This window comes from Dermacentor albipictus, chromosome 2 (genome assembly GCF_038994185.2).
Source record: "Dermacentor albipictus isolate Rhodes 1998 colony chromosome 2, USDA_Dalb.pri_finalv2, whole genome shotgun sequence".
NCBI classification, from domain to species: Eukaryota; Metazoa; Arthropoda; class Arachnida; order Ixodida; family Ixodidae; genus Dermacentor; species Dermacentor albipictus.
This window is the reverse complement of record NC_091822.1, coordinates 207,754,939-207,776,000: the sequence shown is the minus strand read 5'-3', so window position 1 is coordinate 207,776,000 and position 21,062 is coordinate 207,754,939. Positions and strand designations below refer to the sequence as shown.

At 47.2% G+C, this 21,062-nt stretch overlaps 1 protein-coding gene across 3 annotated transcripts in view; it reads right to left on the bottom strand.

Annotated features, from left to right (window-relative positions):
- Ada2a (Transcriptional adapter 2A) overlaps positions 1–21,062 on the bottom strand; it is a 189,186-nt gene that overhangs the window by 111,940 nt on the left and 56,184 nt on the right. For 2 of the 3 annotated variants that reach the window (XM_070534631.1, XM_070534630.1), the window contains one exon: positions 13,520–13,681. The exons of the other annotated variant lie outside the window; for it this stretch is intronic. In XM_070534631.1, the coding sequence (XP_070390732.1) occupies positions 13,520–13,681 (162 nt within the window). The remainder of the gene's footprint in view (positions 1–13,519; positions 13,682–21,062) is intronic. 3 annotated transcript variants of the gene reach the window in all.

Here is a 21,062-nt window from a genome sequence, read left to right as displayed (position 1 = left end):
TTGCGAGCATCACTGTCGGGTCCCATCAGTTGTGTGCAGCGACGCATTCGTACGTGCCAAGCCATTCTTTGATGTCGACTTTGTCGGTGCCGTTACCAGAGAAGTTGCCGGGGTCGCGTGGATGGGTCAAGATGACTGGCAGTTGTGGTGTCGCGGATGCTGATGGCCCGAGTGCATCGGGTGCTGATGCCGTGCTGACGCACGGCGGTCTGGTCATCAGCGGTCTGGTCATCTGTCAGCATGGTGGGCCGGCCGAGGACAAGCCCGCTGCGGAGTTCCGTCTTGTGCAATACCCCGCAGCTCGACCAAAAATGGAACACGCAGAGATATAACGTTATATGGGACCGTGTTTACTCTGCAGAAAGTATGGCCAGTACAACCAGTATGGCCGAATCCTAGGTTAACGCCACTACGTCATCTCTTTCATCTTGTTGGTGATCATCGTCTTTGTACCTCTTGTGACACCGTGAATATATATCAGGCAGTTTGACACCACTTCATTTGCATTCTCGGAAAAATACTTTTTAGGCAATTTCATACATTTTTCTAAAAAGCCGTCCGGTGTATAACTAAATTTAGTGTCAATTTCTGTTAGTGCTTCGTACAAATGTGGAACTAGAATGATTATCCACAAGCTAATGGTAGGTTAGTAAACAAATAAAGAGCATGTCTTAGTGGCTGTAGTACCGTGTAAAAAAAAATTATTCTTGTTCTAGTTCCACTTGTGCAGTGTACCATTGTACTTCCTTTTGCAAAATTTGAAAGCTCTGTGACTTATAGTTGCGACAAAGAAAGGTGCATTTGTGAAAAAAAAAAGGGAAGTGAAATATGTTTTTTTAATGATTTAGTTTTATAGAGATTCCAACTTTAATTGATACCATACAAATAATTTAAAAACCACAACCATCTCCATGACTCCTCTGATTGTAATTCTTCCACACCATGTTTAAAAGTCTGACCCCACCCTAATATGTTTTAGTGCCTATAACTTGGCATTTAGTGTATGTAGGCAGAAGATTGCCATTGTTGTACTTCAGCATTTTTTTTTGTCTTAGCTGGATAGCAAGGGAGTCAAAATAACGACTTGAAATCCAGTTTCTTTCATTGGCAATATTGGAAGCCTTGTCCCAGTCAATGTCAGAACCAGAGGCTGCCATGTGCTTCACATGTGCATTGGAAATGGCATTTAGCTATTTTCACTTATAGTTCACTTGCAATCGTTCTTTTTGACGTCATACATATGTTGCTTCAAGCACTTTCCAAATTGCTGATTTTGCCGATGTAAAATAAATGGCGATTCGCTCAGGGCATTAGGTATGCAACAGCTGCAAACCTCTCTTTCTTCTGCATCTTCTTCGCAACTATTAGTTCATGCTAAACGATATTCTACGGGACAAATGGAACTTTCGGGTTATGCACACTCGGCCGTAATGAGAGCAAGTCAGATATCTGGTCCTGTTTAAAGCAAATATTACACCTAGCCCAGAAGCTTTGCTCTAATCAGGACGCTCAGAGCACCCCACAAACTTTCCTAGTGTGGATGCCCCAAAAGTTTAATTCGTACCATGAATCATCATTAAGGGAAGCCAGTAAGCTTGCAAGTTGCACGTCCTCAAGTTAACCCTGGCATTCAATATGTCCCTGAGGTGTAACCTTGGCACATATTATGAAAACCTAGGAGGTTAATGCGGCTCATGTTCCCACCTTCAAGTTACAGTGTAAACTAGTACATGTGAAGGAGATACTGCAGGAGGAATGGTTTTTAGGCATTGTATGCATAATGAACAACCTGAATGAATTGCCTAATTTTATACCTGCAAAAGCAGGACTTTCAAAAGCGCTTGAAGCATTAACAAAGTCTACACGAACAAAATAGGCAATTTCAAGAAGTGCTTGAAGCTACGTCTGTACGATGGCCAAGCAAAAAACATCACTTGCGGCATATTTGCAGAGCATATGGCAGCCTATTATCATGACAGTGCCCGCCTTGGACAGGGATTTCATTATAACCAAGAAATAAACTGGATTTCATGGCATTATCTCAGGTCACTTGCTATACAGACAACAGAAAAACGCTGAATTACCATGATGCCATTCTTCTGTATGCATACACAAGAGGCCTAAGTACTAAAATGTGCTTAAGCTCACCGTTTCTAACAGTGACTGTTTATGAACAAGGCGTCCATACAGATGCATGGGAGCTCTTATCGGTCATATAACATATTCCTGTTAATATTTTTTCTCTTACCTTCTAATTACAGACGCCATAGCAAGCATCACCAGGAACAAGCTGAATTTTCTGTGGGTGCACTAGCCAATGCCACTGTCTAAGCAAGCTTCCTGAATTGAGAAGTGACCAATGTCTGATAACAGACAGTTTCAAATGAAAACTCTAGAATACGCTTTAGAAACATTTTGCTTATATAGTGGTGTGTTACTGATTTGTTTTATTAAAATTTCTGAGACCTTAGCCCACTAAAGTGCTTCATTTGTGTGAGAATCCTGGGGCCCTATAACGTAAAACTATTCCAATATGTTCTTATTCAAATCTCCCGACGTCAAATTTGCATAACCGCCGACGCAAGCATCGTGCGGTAGCCCGCAGAGTTGTCTGAACAGACCAATCAAACGCTCTCCTCATTTATAGAAGGTAACTTTTGTTTGCTTTAAAAACGAATAACATTGCTTACACTGAGCGGCTTGTTTTATCTAATTGACTGACAAGAGGCAAGAGCACGCTCAAGTAGAGAGGGATCTAATGGGGCCGAGCCAGTGTATTGAAAATTGATAACCGGATGAAGAGGGTAGTGCCGGCATCTTCGATTGGTCTGCTTTCCCTTACTTAGCTTGCGGTGGCTGGTCGAAAATCACGGCGGCATGCAATGGAAGGTTAAGAATGCCGCTAAAGCGGATCCTCAGCAAAGAAGAGTTGGCAGAATGAGGTCGTAAACATGCCGAAAGTGTTTGAAAGTGTTACACAGCCACGGAAAAAGCTTTATCGTATGCAAATAAACTCATGCTCTCAGGCAGGTGCGAGTAGCCAGTGCCCGAGTGATCAGCGGCAGCCATCTTTTATTCCTTTCGGAACGAGGCAGCCTGCGGCTATTCAGAGAAAAATTCAGTTTTGTTCAGCATATTAACGCATTTTCAACGTATACATGTCACTTTGACGCGATGGGTTTTCACGGTCTTGTGACGTTGCGTGACAGGCAGGTGAAGTGGGCGCAGCCCGAAAACTTTTGAGCAATAGCTGAGGGCTTAATGGCGAAAAGGTGTCGAATCAGAAATATCTATTTTTTGTTCGGTAAAATCATGCATAATCAGTGCCTAGTACACGACATATCAGATGGAGAGCTATCGCGCTTTTCGTGACGTCGCGCGACAAACAGGTGAAGCGGGGGTGGTCCAAAAGAAGTTTTTCACCAATCGGGGAGGGCTGATTGCAGAAATGGGATAGAAAAGTTTGGAATAGTTTTACGTTATAGTGTCCCTGCTTTGTGGTAAGCCTTGTGCTAATGTCTGTTATCACTTTTCTGACCTTGTTAATATTTCATTGGTGCTATAGCAGGTTGTAAGGTTTTGGCCTTAAGCATTAGTGCTATTGGTATGGCCAAGCTTTTATTCAATAATGCAAGGATAGGAAATTCCAATTATTTGTCCATTTTGAAGGTACAAGGAGACACTCAATTCATTTATAATTGATGCAATAATGGGAGGATGTTTATGTTTCTAAATCGTTGTGTGTGCAAACATCCATATAAGGAAAACTTGTATCTGCAAATCTCAATCAGTACTGACAAGGTAAGTAAAATGATATTGGGTCTTCCTAGACTATCGGTTATGTGCAATGTACGCCAGTTGTCAACAGATCATTGAAGCTAAGCAGCATTCAATTAAAATGTTTATATCAGATGGAGACCATTTCAATGCAATAACATGACTGAATGTTTGCTGCTACAGAATATTTGAAATGTTATAATCTTTGTGCTACTATTTCCTCTTACACTCCTATTCCCACTGTGAGTTCACACATTTGGTAGAGGTTGCTGTTATTGTTGCAAGTACGCCCTTTCCCAATTTATAAGCAGTGCTTTTCAATTCCAACTTAAGACACTGACAGTTGCATGAATATTAAAGAGTCCTGACTTGACATTGTGCAGCTACTTCTTAAAAGAGTTTTGAAATCACTTGAGTATGTCACCTTGCAGTCCTAAAAGACTCAGTATTCTACCAAATGGAGGGCTACGTTAACTAAATAACTGACTAGGACGTGCCATACCTTGGTCTTCCAATATCAGCCTAAGTCATCTTAAAGCATATTTAGCGCCAGCAAACAAGGACGGAAGGGAGACGACAGCACAATGCGCTAACCACTACAAATACATCTTTAGAGAGCCGTCCTTGTTTGCTGGCACTAAATATGCTTTCAGTTTACCAACACACCCAACAAATGGCAATGCTGAAGCCATCTTAAGAATGTTTTAGGACAGCTACGGAACATATCACCATATGTCTTATAGCCATTCTTGAAATGGCTACAAGTAAAACTTACAGAACATCTTACTTGCAAAACTACCTGCAAAACGTCTCATATCCCAAATTTGGCGGTGCATTAGACATTTTTCACGACCACTACAAAACATCTTTAGAGAGCCGACAAAGTCGCGTCAAGACGGTTACAAGACGTCTTAAAATTTCTCGTGGAAACTTTTTGTAGACATAAGGTGATGTCAAAACGACTTGTTAATGTTACAAGACATCTTGTAGATGACTAGAAGACTTATGTGTGTTAGTAGGTTTAGCCTAAAGAAAACTGGCACGTGCATATTCTATCACATATTCATGCTACACAACACACTCTTATATGGCCTTGTATTTCTTCATTTATACATATGCGTTTTTAAATGCACTGCCTGCTTCTTGGCTAATCCCTTGTTGTGGGTACATGCTGTAGTATGGAAACCATCATCATCAACATGCAGCAATTATCTCAAAGAAGTAGTTGGCATTGACACAACAGAAGTATATGTGCGAATGTATCGTGATGGTTAGAGCATCAGGCTGTTGTGCTGGGAGGCTGAAGTTCGATCCCAGCATTGAGCACGTACATAAATTTGTTTTCACATTCTTTTTTAACGTTGCTTCTTTGGGAAGAGAGCAGCAACAGCACCTAGCCAGGAGGGTTTTCAAAGAAAGCTTTGCTTTAATAGCACATATGGCAGACTTTATGGCATATGGAAAACATTACTAAGTTGTGACCCGCAGATTACCATTATCTTTGAAAAATGCACAATAATTGCATTCTAACTGCATATGGGGCAGAAGCTTGGAGGACAACAAAGAAGCTTGAGAAGAAGTCAAGGACCATAGAACGAGTGATGGAACAAAAAAATCAATGTAAGCGAAGCTTTCTGTGCTGTTTGCGTTCACTGATGATATCTGGTGGTATGTTGACGGCCTATGACAGTCATGATGTGATCTTAAATGTTACCTTGCATGCAGTATCTGCATTTGTTTACATAGTACACAGAACACAGAGTGAGATGTGTTTGCTCGAAGCTTTGTCGTGCACCATTGTTCATAGCCTGCGAGAAAGTTAGCGCTGTCATTCCCTCACGCAGGTGCATCACTTCATCGCTGAAGTGTTATCTGCTGGATAGCCGGTTGTGTGTTGTAGTTTTGATGCTGGGTGCTTTAGTGCAGCTCTGCATATGCATGCCCTGCATCAGTTGTCCGCATGTACAAACTTGCACAGTGTTTATTGTTCAGAAATAGCAGAAATGTACCATCTCATACCTTGAATTACAATTTTTACAGTTTGTCTGCAACTGTTGCATACCTAATAGTGGCGTTTCTTTTATTGAGGAGACCCCAAAATAAGCATGCTTTCTGATGTAGCCTTTCCCTCCTCCTGTGATCTTCCCCCGTATACAAGCTGCCAGAAGCGAAGAGTGGTTATTATTCACCTGTTTCGTGAAAGAACTGGCTTTACGCATTGTCTGTCTCCTCTTTCTACCATACTATCACCTTCTGGACATTTGAGTACATGTGAGGGCATGTGAGTTGCATGCGAGTACAAAATTACGCGCTGCAGCTTCTGCGATGCTTTTGCGGGTGGGCAAACGCATAACTGCAGGCGTCCAGAGGGCATTGTGTCGATGGCCAGGGAATTCCAGAGGGCATTGTGTTGACACCCACGAAGCTCTCGCAGGAAAGGGTTCACAGATGCCTCTCTTGCACCCCACCCCTACTATGTACATTATACACTTTTTCAACCACACCCCAACGTGGCGTGTAAGATAGTGACAGCAGCAGCTGTGGAAAGGTTGGCAGAAGAAGCAAAGAAAGCGTTGCTTTAAAATTATAGGCATAACGTCAAACCGCCGCTCCAGCAGCAATATAACGCCGCTGGCGCTACAGCGCCTCTGGGGCAAAGCGGCGGCGCGGAAAACGAATGGCAACGAGGCATGGCCTCCGAGATCGCCCGCACAAAATGAGTATGCAATCTCGGAAGCCATGAAAAAAGTAACATCGCTGGCGCTTACAACGCTGCCAGAGCAAAGCGGCGATCTGTCACGCCAAAAACCACGTGGTGTGTGTTTTTTTCTGACCGGCTAGTCGTGGCATGGTCGTCGCCTCTTTCTTTCCAGTCTCGTCGGTTCCGCGTGTGCACACAAACAACCCACAGGGCGTGTTTTTCATTAATATGAACAAATTCCATTTCACACATTTCTTGCACTATGAATGCCAAGGCTTTTGCTCCATTAATTGCACTTCAAAGTTTTGACTCTGTATGTCATGTCTTATGTTGGTCTAGTGAATATTCAGTTTAGTGAACTTTCAGTTAAGTGAACTATTTCCTTCTGTCCCTTGAACTTCACTCAAGTGAGAGTTCACTGTATAACAAAGTCGGTAAAATAGGCAATTTGCTTCGTTATATTGAAATGTCATTGTATTGAAATTTGATCCTTTATGCAAATAAGTGCAATGACCAATAAATTTTTCATACACAGAAAGTGGCCACAGAATATTCTGAATTATCAGGCAATCGAAAAAAGCAAATTTGAATGAGAAAGCAATTCATTTTGATGAATTTGGCAGTCGGTGATGGATGATACGGTTTCATGCCAAGTCAACAATATCTCAACATCGGCAGTATGAATTAAGCGAAGCCAGCCACATTTTCGCATGCATTCCGTCCCCGCGGCTGATGGTGTTGCCCGCATTGGGAAGACGTTATCATGAAAAGCACTGCCAGCAGAGAGCAAATTACTTGTCTGCCTCTCGCTCCAATGTGTCACTAAAATTTGGCCACCGAAAACGCATGGGAAGACAGTTTACATGATACCCACGCCGTATCGGCATGCCCTCTCTTTGCACACGCAGCACCTCTAAAGTGTGGTGCGCTCCTGCGTATGCGCTCAGCCGTGCTTACAGCCATGTGCAGCCACGGCCAAGGCACCTGCTAACTTACCCCGCCTCCTCGCACGCGCTTGATCATGTTACCATGAGCTTGCTCCCCTCCCTTTCTTTATTTCTTTATTTAGTACCCACAGCGCCCATTCAGGCATTACAGTAAGGGGGGGGGGGGGTACAGATGAAAAACAAGCATAAAAATTGCAGGTTTGCATAAATTTGTGTAAGTCAACAACACATTATTATAGGCCGACAAAAAAAAAAAAGAGCACACAGCCAAGTTGCACGCAGCGTCGGACTCAGGCACGTTGCATATGTCACAAGTCACATTAAAAAAAAAAAGAGTACATAAAGCACAAGGATTACAGAGACTCATAATGAAAAAGCAAAAAGAAAAAATCTAATAAGTTGTAAAAAAATCACACTTGCGCCATCTTGCCCTCATCGTGCAAGATGGCGCAAGTGTGAGTTGTCTTGCTGCTTTTCTGGTTCATTGTGTTTACACCTTGTGGGCCTTCTCTCACAGTGTTGCCGTGATTTATGCAGAATTTATGTTTAGCCATGAAGCTTGAAATCATAAATTGGGCCAACCGCGGTGAGAAGTCGGATTACCATGCAGCATGAAAGATTTCGAGGAGCACTCTCAGTCCAATCTTGAAGAATAAGAGGGAGATTAGGGCTAACGCAGACAAACTCGCAACCCGGTGCCCGAGGCACCTGTACGCATGGCCGTGTACAAGTGGTTCAACTGAAATTGCTTCAAACGTGCCGGTTATACGTGCCCGGTGATGACTAAATTCTAATGAGCGCGATGAAGCCAAAGTTTGGAGCAAGATGTCAGAATTTCCAGAAAGGTACTTCATTAAAACTTCTTTTTGGGTGAGTTGGTGCATACTTGACTTGAAAATTGTGACAGCACTAACACATGCAACCACAAAGTAACAAGGACGAAACACAAGCACTGTCTCAAGAAAAAAAAAAACCTCTCCCTACTGCGACCGCGCTTCCTACGACGAGCCGTCGACACACCTCTGCAAAAGATGATCCTGGCCCGCCCCCAGCGCTTGCTCAGACAGCCAATCAGAGGCTCTCTTGTGCCCTCGTCATGCAAGATGGCGAAAGTGCGAGTTGTCTTGCTGCTTTTCTGGTTCATTGTGGGTGCGCCTTGTGGGCCTTCTCCCGTAGTGTTGCTGTGATGAAGTGGCAGAATTCACCTTTTATTGTGAAGCTCGAAATCATAAATCGGTTCAAACGCAGTGAGAAGTCAGATGTCTCTGCAGCATACAAGATTCCGAGGAGCACTTTCAGCACAATCTTGAAGAATAAGGGGGAGATTAGGGCTAAAGTGGCCAAACTCGCGACCCGGTGCCCGTGGCAAGCACGGTCGTATACGAGTGGTTCATCTGAAATTGTTCAGCCGTGCTGACTTCCGCGTCCTCGGTGATGACTCTTAAATTCTGATGAGTGCAATGAAGCCGTTGCCCATGTTGCCGAAGTTTGGAGCGAGCTGTCAGAATTTCCGGAAGCCGTTGAAGAATCAATGGTGGACAAGTTTGCAAGTGCAAATGATAATGTTGCGACCACGGCAGAGCCCGAAAACGAAGACTACACTGCTGCCATCATACCGAGCAAAAGTGAAAGTGGGCACAATGAGGTAAGAACGAGGGTCCTTGGCCCACATACTCTGAAGTGATTGGTGCGCTAGCACTAGTCCGGTGCATCTGCACGAATGCGGAAGGTTGCAACCTCAGCTGTTCCAACGCCTTAGACAATGTGGAGAAGTGCATGCGTCGCAGGCAGCGAAATTTCCCAAGCAGAAGAAAATGCAGCACTATTGCATGCAAAACTAAACTAGTTTTATCAATTAAGTGATCTTATAAATGGTATGTGCTTTTATGACATCCAAATCTTTAGCAGGATTATATCGAATTATGCTCTATATCGAACTAATAGGCGTTTTTTTGCTAGCTCGATATAGCCAGGTTTGACTGTACTACATTGCCAACATCATACCGAGCACGAGTGAAAGTGGGCATAATGACAAAAGCAACGATGCTCCTTTGCCTACATCCTCCAAGGTGTTTGGTGCACTCGCACTAGTTCGGTGCTTCTGCGCGCACGTGGAAGGTTGCGGCCTGGGCCGCTCCGACTCTTTGGACTATGCGGAGAAGTGCATGCGTCGTAGGCAGCGAAATTGCCTAAGCAGAAGAAAATACATGCTCCGACTTTTAGTAGGCAGCGAAATTGCCTCCAAGCAGGAGAACATACAAGACTACTTCATGCGAAACTAAGCTAGTATCATCAATAAAGTGATCTTATAAATGGTACATGCTTTTATGACGTCCAATTCTTTAGCAAGCTTATATCGAATTATGCCCTATATCGAATTCATAGGCATTTTTTTGCAAGTTCATTATAGCCGGGTTCGATTGTACTTCGCTCCGCCAACGTTGGACACAATCGAGGGAATGCTAGGAAGCGCATATGCGTCCTTGTGTGCCACCTCAATCAGGCGGCAATAGTCACCACAAGGGTGGGTCTTAGGAACCAACACCATAGAAAAAACCCCTGGGCTATCTGAACTTTCAACAATGCCTGTGTCGAGCAGTTCATCTAGGGTGCTGTCTAGTGCTTTGCTCTTAGCCAAACTCACAGGCCGAGGATAGCATTTCAACGGAGAGGCATCGCTTGTCTCAATTTTGTGCCTGTATAGTGTAGTGCAGTCACACTGCTCTGTGAATACAGCATCACATGTTACCGGAATGTTACTATATTTGCAATATATGCACAGGATGAGTCAAAATAACTAAGATGGCTGACCACCAACAACATGCAGCAGCCAGCGTCTCCGATCTTCTTCTTCCTCTCTCTTCTCTCATCCTTCCGTAACAGGACCCCCGGGTGGCGAAGCGCAGTCTCGGCGCATAGCAGGCGAAGAATTGCGAGCGAAGTATGGCTTCAGCCGTGAAACGTACACGACGTCGGCAGGCTTGAGGATGCATCAAAGTGTAGCAGCGAAATTGCGTAACTGACATCGTTAACTTGGCGTAGGACTTCATAAGGCCCTGTGTAGTGAGAAAGAAGCTTCTGGGAGAGGCCAACCTGACGACATGGTGACCAGAGGAGCACCCAAGCACCTGGTGCGAACTTAACACTGCGATGGTAGCGGTCGGAGCGCTCTTTCTGTATATGCTGCGAGGCTACTAAACGAGATTGGGCGATTTGACGCGCCATGCGAGCACCATCAATGACTTTACGAACAAACTCAGTTGCAACACATGGCATGGAAGGGAGGATGGTGTCAAACGGCAGTGTTGGGTCGCGACCGTACAAGAGATAAAAGGGTTAATATCCTGCAGTGTCATGTCGGGACGACTTATATGCGAACGTCACGTAAGCCAGCGTGGCGTCCCAGTCGCGGTGATCGTTGGAGACGTGCATCGACAGCATCTGTGATTGTTCGGTTGAGATGTTCCGTAAGACCGTTCGTTTGCGGGTGGTAGGTGGTGGACAGCTTGTGCTCAGTGGAATCAGAGTGGAGGAGGTCGTCCACAACTCGAGACAAGAACGAGTGGCCACAGTCTGTAAGTAACTGTCGAGGTGCACCGTGCTGGAGAATGACGTTGTGAAGGAGAAAATCGGTGACGTCGATTGCGGAACTAGTCGGCAACGCCTTTGTTATTGCGTAGCGTGTCGCATAATCAGTAGCGACAGCAATCCACTTGTTCCCTCTAGTCGCTGTAGGAAAAGAGCCAAGCAGGTCAAAGCCTATGCGAAAGAAAGGTTCAGAGGAAACTTCAATGGGATGGAGTGGTCTGACAGGTGCCAGGGGAGGTTTCTTCTGGCACTGACACAATACGCAAGTTGCGACATAATGATGCACAGAGCGGCAGAGACCCAGCCAGAAGAACCGGCGTCATACGCGGTCGTATGTACGCAAAACTCCAAGATGTCTCACTGTCGGTACATCATGAAGTTGTTCAAGAACCATGGGTCACAGATAACGAGGAAAGAGAAGCAGCAACTCAGGGCTATCAGGGTTGATATTGCAGCGGTAGAGGATGCCGTTATGCAGCACAAACATGCGGCAAATGCTGTCAGTGCTGCCAGACTGCACTCTGGCAATGATTAACTGTAAGGATGCATCGCGTTATTGTTCAGCGCGCAAGTCGGCCATGTCAGTCAAAGCCATCACGCATGTCACCGGGTCATGCGCAACAGGATCGGGAGGATCCACGGTGTGACGCGAGAGGCAGTCAGCGCCCTTGTGGAGGCGTCCAGTCTTGTATGGGACACTAGATGAAAATTCCTGGAGCCGCAAAGCCCAGCGACCAAGCCGTCCAGTTGGGTCCCGTAGGAAAGACAGCCAGCAGAGTGTGTGGTGGTCTGTGAAAACTGAAAATGTGCGGCCGTACAAATATGGCCGGAACTTCGCGACAGCCCAAACTAAAGCCAAGCACTCCCGCTCGGTCATGGAGTAATTTCTCTTAGCAGGTGACAGCAGGCGGCTGGCATAAGATATCACGCACTCGGTACCATTCTGCCGTTGGGCAAAACAGCGCCAATGCCATGGCCGCTTGCGTCAGTGTGGACTTCGGTCGGTGCAGACGGATCAAAGTGGGCATTTATGAGAGAGGTGGTCACAAACCCAATGAGAGCAGCGAAAACGTGAGCCTGTTCCAGGCCCCATGAGAATGGCGTTTTTCTTTAGAAGATCTGTCAAAGCTTGAGCAACGTCGGCGAAGTTTTTGACCAAACAGCGAAAGCAAGAAAGGCCAACGAAGCAGTGCCCGTCAGAGGTACAACGTGGCACAGGGAAACTGCATACGGCGCAAACTTTTTACGCAACTGGTTGGACACCGGATGCGTCAACGAGGTGTCTCAACACGGTGATCTGACGGCGCCCAAATCGATACTTCGTGGAGTTCAGCTGAAGGCGGCTTTTCGGAAGACTGCAAGAATTGCAGCAAGTCGGGTAAGGTGGCTGCCAAACGTGGGAGAAAAAACAATAACATCGTCAAGGTAACAAAGACAGGTGGTCCATTTGTAGCCCAGCAGAAGAGAGTCCATCATACATTCAAATGTCACAGGAGCATTGCAGAGGCCAAAGGGCATGACTTTCAACTGATATAAGCCATCAGGCGTGATGAAGGCCGTCTTCTTGCAGTCTTGAACTTTTCTTGAACTGAAATCTGCCAGTAACCAAATCAAAGATTGATGGACGAAAAGTATTTAGCTTCATGCAAGCAGTCCAAGGTGTCACCGATGCATGGTAGTGGGTAGACGTCTTTTTGCATGATCTTGTTTAAGTGGCGATAATCAACGCAAGAACGCCAGGTACCATCTTTCTTTTTCACAAAAACGACAGGCAAAGCCCAAGGGCTGGCTGATGGCTCAATGACCCCTTTGCAGAGCATTTTGTCCACATCCGATTGGATGACTCGATGTTCAGCATGCTACACGATAGGGACGCTGACGAATAGGATTCGTTGAGTGTGCGCCGGTGTTTTCATATGAGACAGGCGAGCAAGTATTGCAGTGAAGCTGCCGTGGCAAACAGCTATATACGTTCTTGATTGAGCGCGCCTCATACATTTTCTTGTTTACATGGGATTTAGTGGCCGGAAAACGTATCATACGATTGCAGTTTGGTGACATACTGAATGCTAGTGCCGAAAAATCACATTTTCCAGGAACTTATCAACCGGTAAAAAATGAGCTTAACTCTATTGGGTAATTTTTTGTGTTCACGGTTGTGAACGCTAGTGCCGGGATGACGCATGCAACGGGAACATATCCACGAGGTTCTACTGTATTTGTTTGAAAGTGGAATAGAAATATATTCAACCGTTCAGTATTCAACTGGAATTCAAATATTCGCACAGTTCTACTTTTCATGGTTGCTCTGTAGTTATATGGTAAATCAGTTGAGTCGGAAGAGTAAGTATCATGAAAAAGATAAGTCATCAGCCACCTGGGAGCTACAAAGGAAACAGTGTTCACCATAGCAGCTTGCAATGGGTGTCGGCCACAGCTTTATGAGCAGGTAACCTATACAACATGAGAACACAGACATCAAAGAGCATGGTAGCTCTGCTCTCACCTTTATCTAGGTCATCTTCACACTGGCTGAAATCCAGCTCAGCCACATCCATTTCCGCAAAGTTGTCGAACTCATGAACAAAGTCACCCCGGGCCGCCATATAACCAGCCATGTCGACGTGCTGCTGGGAGGAGAGTACAGGCCGCGGTGGGTCCCCTGACACTGCATAGTAGTACGTCAAACATTGTACATCTGAAGATGTCGGTAGCCCTTGTCCTCTCCACAGGAAGAGCTCCTAGGATAGTGCCCCAAGTGTCAAACCTCAACTCCCAGATCCGCAAAAAATCATAATTTCCATTTAAGCTACAGAGTAAGGATAGATGGGTCAAATCGGTTCATGTCCATTTGCATAGCCTAAGTATTACAGCAAAACAACTATAATTTATTTTCTATTAAACCTGATGGTGCTCCCAAGCTGCATCAAAAGACTCTCTTGAAGAGGACCTGAAACACTTTCTTAACTATTCATAGAATGGTCCCACCAGCAAGAAAAACATGGCTCTCTACCACGCACACACTTAAGGTTTTCACAGAGCACAGGCCCCAAGCCTGTCCATGTGAACCATCACATCACGCCCGAGCGAAAGCACCTCTTTGCTTAAATGCTTATGCTCAAGAAAGAATACCAGTAGAAGCACTTCTGGACAGATAATTGCACAATCAAAGCGCGCATGACTGATGACAGTTGCACGTTTTGAATTATGTGAGCATAAAAACTCAGCATCTTTCGCTATATCTGCCTCTGTTCCTTTGTTTAAAACAGACTTTTAATTGACATGGCTACCTAGTCGTATCAGCAAAGAACAAGATTATTTAAAGAAACATTGTCTGCAATATCGCTACTGAGTCTAAATATCTGCCTTCTGCAGAAGCACTATGATGACGTTGCTGAGTTTCTTTCTTCACTTGATTATCCATTTTCTGCCATACTGACACATGTACTTTCTCAGGAGACTGCTTTTCCCTGGCTAACAAATGGTAAATGTTATCGCACAGCACAGGACACGCCTGCACGTATCCGAATTTCCTCGAATGTTCTTGATGGTTCTATCCGTTGTCTGTTGCCACCAAACCTTATGTAATGTGATTGTATGTGCAATGCGAATTGTGTAGTACTTTCTGTAAGACACGCGAGTACCAGCAACTACGCTAGAACCTTTGACAACTTATGTATAAAAGCAGACGTGCTTGACCCGCTGATCAGATTTCGATGACTGCCCACTGTGCTCACCGCTATCGTTGTGCTTCAAGTGTCACTTGCTTTTGTTCACCCAATAAAGAGTTAAGTTATTCACAGTTTTGCTACTGTGTTCTTCAATGTCACTACAACATGGCATCTGGTGGAGGTGCTTCTGCGCTGATGTACTAGACTCCCCCGCAAAGCCATGAAACAAACCTGAACCGCGAAGACAACACCAATGTTGTCCCAGACCATCGAGCTACCTTCAGACTAAAAACAATGCGCAAAATTCCGAAAACGCTGCCTGTTGCTAAGGCTGCGAAGCATAGGCGGCCTCAGGTGAGCAGTGTTCCCGTCACCGCCTATGCACATGCTGTTCTGTTTGCATTCTTCATCATCATTTAACGCTTCTGTCAGCCTTCAGCGATGTATTGAAACAACTGTTGCATAGTTGAGTGCTTTAACACATACAAAAACTCGCCAGGCACACACTTAGTTTCCGGTGCTGCTTCGCGAGCAAGAGTGACGGTGGCAGTGCGTGCAACTGTTCAACGGAGAAGATAAGCAATTGTGCTTTGTTTACTGCAGTTTTAGAGCGATCACTGTTTTTATTTTTTGCTGGATGTAGCTGCTCCTTTAATAAACGCTTCCACATTTAAACTTAGATTTTACATGCCAAAACTGCACTCTGATTATGAGGCATGCCTAGTGGGCGACTGCGGAAATTTGGACCACCTGGGATTCAAATTTCCAGTCAAATTTCAAATTTCCTGGGGTTCAATAACAGGATGCTGAGGAATCTCGATGATGAGTCGATCGACTCCCTCACTGAAAGGATTAATGAAGTCTGGCGCAGTGGACAGGTCCCCACACAGTGGAAGGCGGCCTGCACGGTACTCATCCCCAAACCAGGTAAAGCACCAGGAATAGAGAATCTATGACCAATTTCCCTGATGTCCTGCGTTGGTAAGGTTGCAGAGCGTGCCCTGCTCAACCGGCTCAAGGTGCACATCGAGACCAATGACATGTACACCCACAATATGATTGGTTTCAGAGCCGGCCTCTCGACACAGGACGCCATGAAGCTGATAAAGCATCAGATCATCGACCGGAGCACGGGAGATACCAGAGCCATCCTTGGACTAGACCTGCAGAAGGCATTCGACAATATTTCACACGAGTTCATTCTCCAGTCTATTGCCGGCCTCGGGCTCGGAAAGAGGGTCTACGATTTCGTCCGATCCTTCCTTAGCCAGAGAACTGTCAAGCTCAAGATCGAAGGATACCTTTCGCAAGAGATCACCCTTGGTTCACGCGGCACGCCTCAGGGCTCAATCATCTCGCCAACATTATTTAACATCGCAATGATCGGGCTTTCTAAGGAGCTCGCGAAGATTCAAGGAATCAACCACACTATCTACGCAGATGACATCACCATCTGGTGCGTCGGCGGGAGCGACGGCCAAGTTGAAGCCGCCATGCAGAGCGCCATCGATGCGACCGAGCGCTTCCTCCGCCCCACTGGGCTCAGATGTTCTCCATCAAAATCTGAGCTACTTCTCTACAAGAAAAGACCCAGATGTGGCGGCCATCGTGATTGGAAACCGGCGTCCGAAAGCGAAATACGGCTTTTCACTGGTGACGGGTCTCCGGTGCCTAGAGTGGACTCACTCCGAATATTGGGGATGTATATCGAGTCAAACGGTTCCAATGGAACCGCACTCAGAAAGATCACCACCAAGACGGAGAGTGCTCTCGGCCTCATTCGGAGGATCGCCAACAGGCACCGGGGAATAAAGGAAGAAAATCTCATCCGCATTATACATGCTTTTGTTCTCTGCCACCTTTCATACTCGGTGGCCATGCATAATTGGCATGTGGCTGAGAGGAACAAGCTCAATTCACTCATCAGAAAGGTTTTTAAGCTTGCCCTCGGCTTGCCTGCAAGCACCCAAACCGAAAACCTGTTGAAGCTCGGAGTCCACAACACGCTCGAAGAGATTATCGAGGCACAAGAGCACTCACAGCTACTCAGACTATCCGGCACCCCGACGGGCCGCAAGATACTCGACGAGATGTGCCTCAATCCTGTCGACCAGCGCCCTGACGCCATGCGGATTCCCAGTGACATCAGGTCTCAACTGCACATCGCGCCCCTGCCCCGCAATATGCACCCCGCAAACAACATCGGCAGACGTCGGGCCAGGGGTAGAGCTCTACTCGAGCATGTCCGCAATAACCACATTGAGGCAAGCTTCGTGGATGCCGCGGCATATGTCCAACAAGAGGCATTCGCCGTCTCCATCGTAGACTCCAATTCAAGGCTCACTTGCTGCGCTACGGTACGCACTTCAAGGCCCGTGGTAGCCGAACAGGTTGCAATTGCGCTGGCTGTGCTCGATGGTCGCAGAGAGGCAATATATAGTGATTCCAAGGCAGCCATTAAGGCCTACCAAACCGGTATGGTCTCCCCCCAGGCCCTCCGCATTCTCCAAAGCGCCAAAAGTATCTCTCCGCATTCTCTATTTTGGTTTCCCGCTCACTTGGGGTCGATTGAGGGTTCTCCCTCTAACCCTAACGAGGGCGCACACGAGGCCGCGCGAGGACTCACTGACCGCGCCGCCTCAGCAGTCCCTCAGCCCCGCGGTGAACCCTTGCTTACGTTTAATGAGATCACCACGCACTACTATCTGTCAAGGCGGGCCTTCCCCCTCCCGCACCCCGCCTTATGTAGGGCGCGGGCGGTTACCCTTCGACTTTTACAAGCCCGTGCGTACCCTAACCTCGCGGTTTTTCATGCCATATACCCCGAAAGATACCCCAGTGCGGACTGCCCTGCCTGTGGACTAAGGGCAACATTGGACCATGTGTTGTGGGGGTGTGAAGCCATCGGCTCCTCCTTCAGCGAGGATAGGTGGGCTGCGCTCTTGGGCAGCCCCGAACTCAACGACCAAACCCTGGCCGTCCAGAGTGCCGGCGATCGGGCCGTCAAGCTCGGCTTGGCAGTCCCTACGTGGGACTAGCCGGGTGGTGCGGGGTCTCCCCTGCGTCTTCTCTGGACCAAAATAAGGTTACTTCACTCACTCACTCACTCACCTGGGGTTCTTTAACGTGCATCTAAATCTAAGTACACAGGCGTTTTTGCATTTTGCCCCCATCGAAATGCGGCCACCACGGTCGGGATTCCATTCCGTGACCTCTTGCTTGCCAGCCCAACACCATAGGCTCTAAGCAACCACGGTGGGTCGTTTAAACTTGGTCGCCTCACCTACAGTTCAGGAGATATGATAAACATTAAGTTGTTGTCACTGATGATAGACAATGTCCCAAGAGCATGGGTGAGAATCCGACATCTGACTGCACAACGCGTACCTCTTGGGGCATCGGACGATAGTTTTAACAGTTTTGCTTCGTTCGAGGCCTTTGTTTGAACCGAAGCATAGGGCCAACATGGATTTTGATCGCTAGCGTCAGCGGCGTGCTTTCTTGAGCGAGGCGACGGTGGCTGTAGTGTGTTTTAACTTTTCATCATGCTAAGCCTTTTTGCAAATGATATTTTTTAATGACATTCGTCGATACGAGAGCCACATGGTCTACATTCTGGGAGAGCGAGGCTTAGTGCCTGAGGAGCATTGGCAAGCCTGAAGCGAGTGAGTACGGAAGCCTCGTGGGTGGGCCGAATTTCTTATGTAAATAGCTTCTTCTTTTGACTCTGATGAAGTCATGGCTCTGGGAGCCGGGTGGCTGCGGACCATGGGTGCTGCTACGGGCTGACTGGTATTGCAGCCTGGCACCGAGCACTCCGACACCGTCTGGGACAGTGGGCGCCGTCACCTAGGATGATGTGTGCACCAAACGGGTAGGACCACCTAACAGAGCTGATGTCTCCTCGCGGCTGCCTGTGTTCGGTCACCCACGTTTGGCGTTTGACGTTTGACGTTTGACGTTTTAGGCTTAAGGCATTACAAAGCTGCCTGTCACACGTGGAGGGACACAACCTGGTGGATCATGGCGTTGAGGTGTTGCACTTTGCTTCCCTCATTCTAGTTAGCCTCGCACAAATTGAAATTACTTGTTCAACTCGAGGAAGTGAACTTAGCATCTAAGTAGCCACCCGATCTTTTGCTAGCCGAATTCACCATCGTACCATGTGGGCGATGTGCATGCAGAATTCCTCTCCCTTGCACTACTTTAGTGCTTGCTGAGTGCGTTGAATGTACGCAGTGCGAGTGGAGTCAACCCTGGTTTGCTGTCACTTGCACATCGTCTGCACTGCCGCTCCAGACTACAATCGAGCCACCCCAGGCAATGGTGATGCTGTGGCCAGTTCGGCGCAGCGGCTTCGGCGGCCGCCTGTACCCAGCTCACAACCCTCGGCGGCGAAGAAAAAAGCCGGCGGTCACCCACAGCTGCTGCGGTTCTCGGCAGCAGGGCGCGTCGGCACGAGCGAAGCTTGCTTGTACCAACTACTGCGTCGCCGTTTCCGGAGTCTTGGCCTGGAATCGTGCCGTCGAGTCTGCAGAGCTGCTGCTGTGACCAGTGGACGCTAGCGGTGTACCCAAGGACAATCTCGGCTCACATGTTATGGACAGCGTGTGGACATTTCCTCGGCGCGGCCACTGTTGTATGTACTACCTTGTCCGCGAAGCACGCATTGATGTTAGTCTGTGTAACATGTTTCGCCGGAATATGTAGTGAATTAAGGTTGGGGGGATGTGAGGATGCGTGACTTTCACGCGTCCCCTGATATGTTGTTTTCCCGCACGGCTCCCATCTTCTGTAATCCGGCTTCGCCACGTGGCATGGTGCCCGCAGCAGTCAGTGTGGTTGAAGCGCATTGCGAGAGATGGCGCGAGCATGGCTCTGCTAATGTCACCTACAGCAGGGTTACTTGGGCGCGAAGAGAAGAGGGCTCTTCCTCTTTGGCTCGGGATCAGCAAGTGGTGCAGATGTTCCAAGTGTGCGCCGATCCATGCTTCTGCAAGACCGTCTCGCGAAACCTACCCCGGAATGGATGAACATGATTGTTCGAACATGCCACGGTTCACGTGACCATACGCGCAAATAACCAGGCGTTGGTGTCCAGCATGGGGCGAACATATTCGCTCATTATCCAGTCACGGTGAGTCGGACTTCCGCGATTTGTCGCGAGCCCATCGGCATGTTCCCGTGGATAGCAAAACGGCTAGCAGGCATGGTCTATGAAAGTGAAATAAATGCCCTTGTGATTGTTTGCAATACTGCTTTGTCATTCCTTTGTCCCAAGAGCATGGGTTAAAAACCCACATGTCATAATAGTAAAAATGGTGGTGACATAAACCTATAGCGTCTTCCGAAATCTCACTCGCATGCTCCCGTGAAATCAAAACGCTCCGTTTGTTTAACGATGGAACATGTGAAATCCATGCTGTGCAGACAGTGGTAAGATACAAGCATAAAAACAATCAACCCTTAATTATTACCGGAGTCCTATATGTGCTATTTTTCTCAAGTTAATCGTGCTGGTTTGCAAGCTTTACAATCGCTGGCTTCTCACGCTGCCGCAGCTGTACAAGCCACTCGCAGTCAGGACGGCAGTCACTCAACCTACTATAAAAAAATATGCCATGTAAACGAAGCAAGTGTGTGCATAAAGAACATTGGTTCACAGGCCAACAAATGAAGCCATTAGCAGCCAGGGTGTTATAATGAAAGAGGCATACTGGTGATTAGCTCCATTTCATAGGCAAGCTTGCATATGCTCATCTGCAGCAAACACTTGGCACGTAAGCAGACGTCGTCGTCGCAGACAGCCGTGAAGTCGGACACATGTCCACTATTGTACAGAGCTATTTCCTTGCGCACAGTGACACCGCAGAAGTCTCTATCTGGGACACGCACAAGCGGCAAATCACACGCACACACTTCAGTCGTGCCTGCAGTGGAAGCGGGCGTCATCAGCACAAGGGCCCGCCTGCAGTTCCAACAGCCGCCGCTACGCGGCTTTCAGTGGCGCCCCTATAGCCACTGCGCATGGAGTATGGGACGAGCACCTGGAGTATAGATTTCTTCCCGAGAAGGCAAAGAAGTGCGCGGCCATGACACCATCAACAATGACACTGTGCCGCCTACACCAATGGTGTTGCAGCATCCCACACCGATCATGTTGCAGCCCCCCACAGATCCACCGATGTTCCGCAGATCAACACTGGCGGACCCAGAAAGATGGCTGGAGACATATGAAAGCGTTGCTACATTTAACAACTGGAACAGCAATGACAAGCTGCACCATGTCTTCTCATTTGAAGATGCTGCCATGACGTGGTTCGAGAATCGAGAAACCACCTTAACAACGTGGGATCTGTTTCACCACAACTTCGAAGA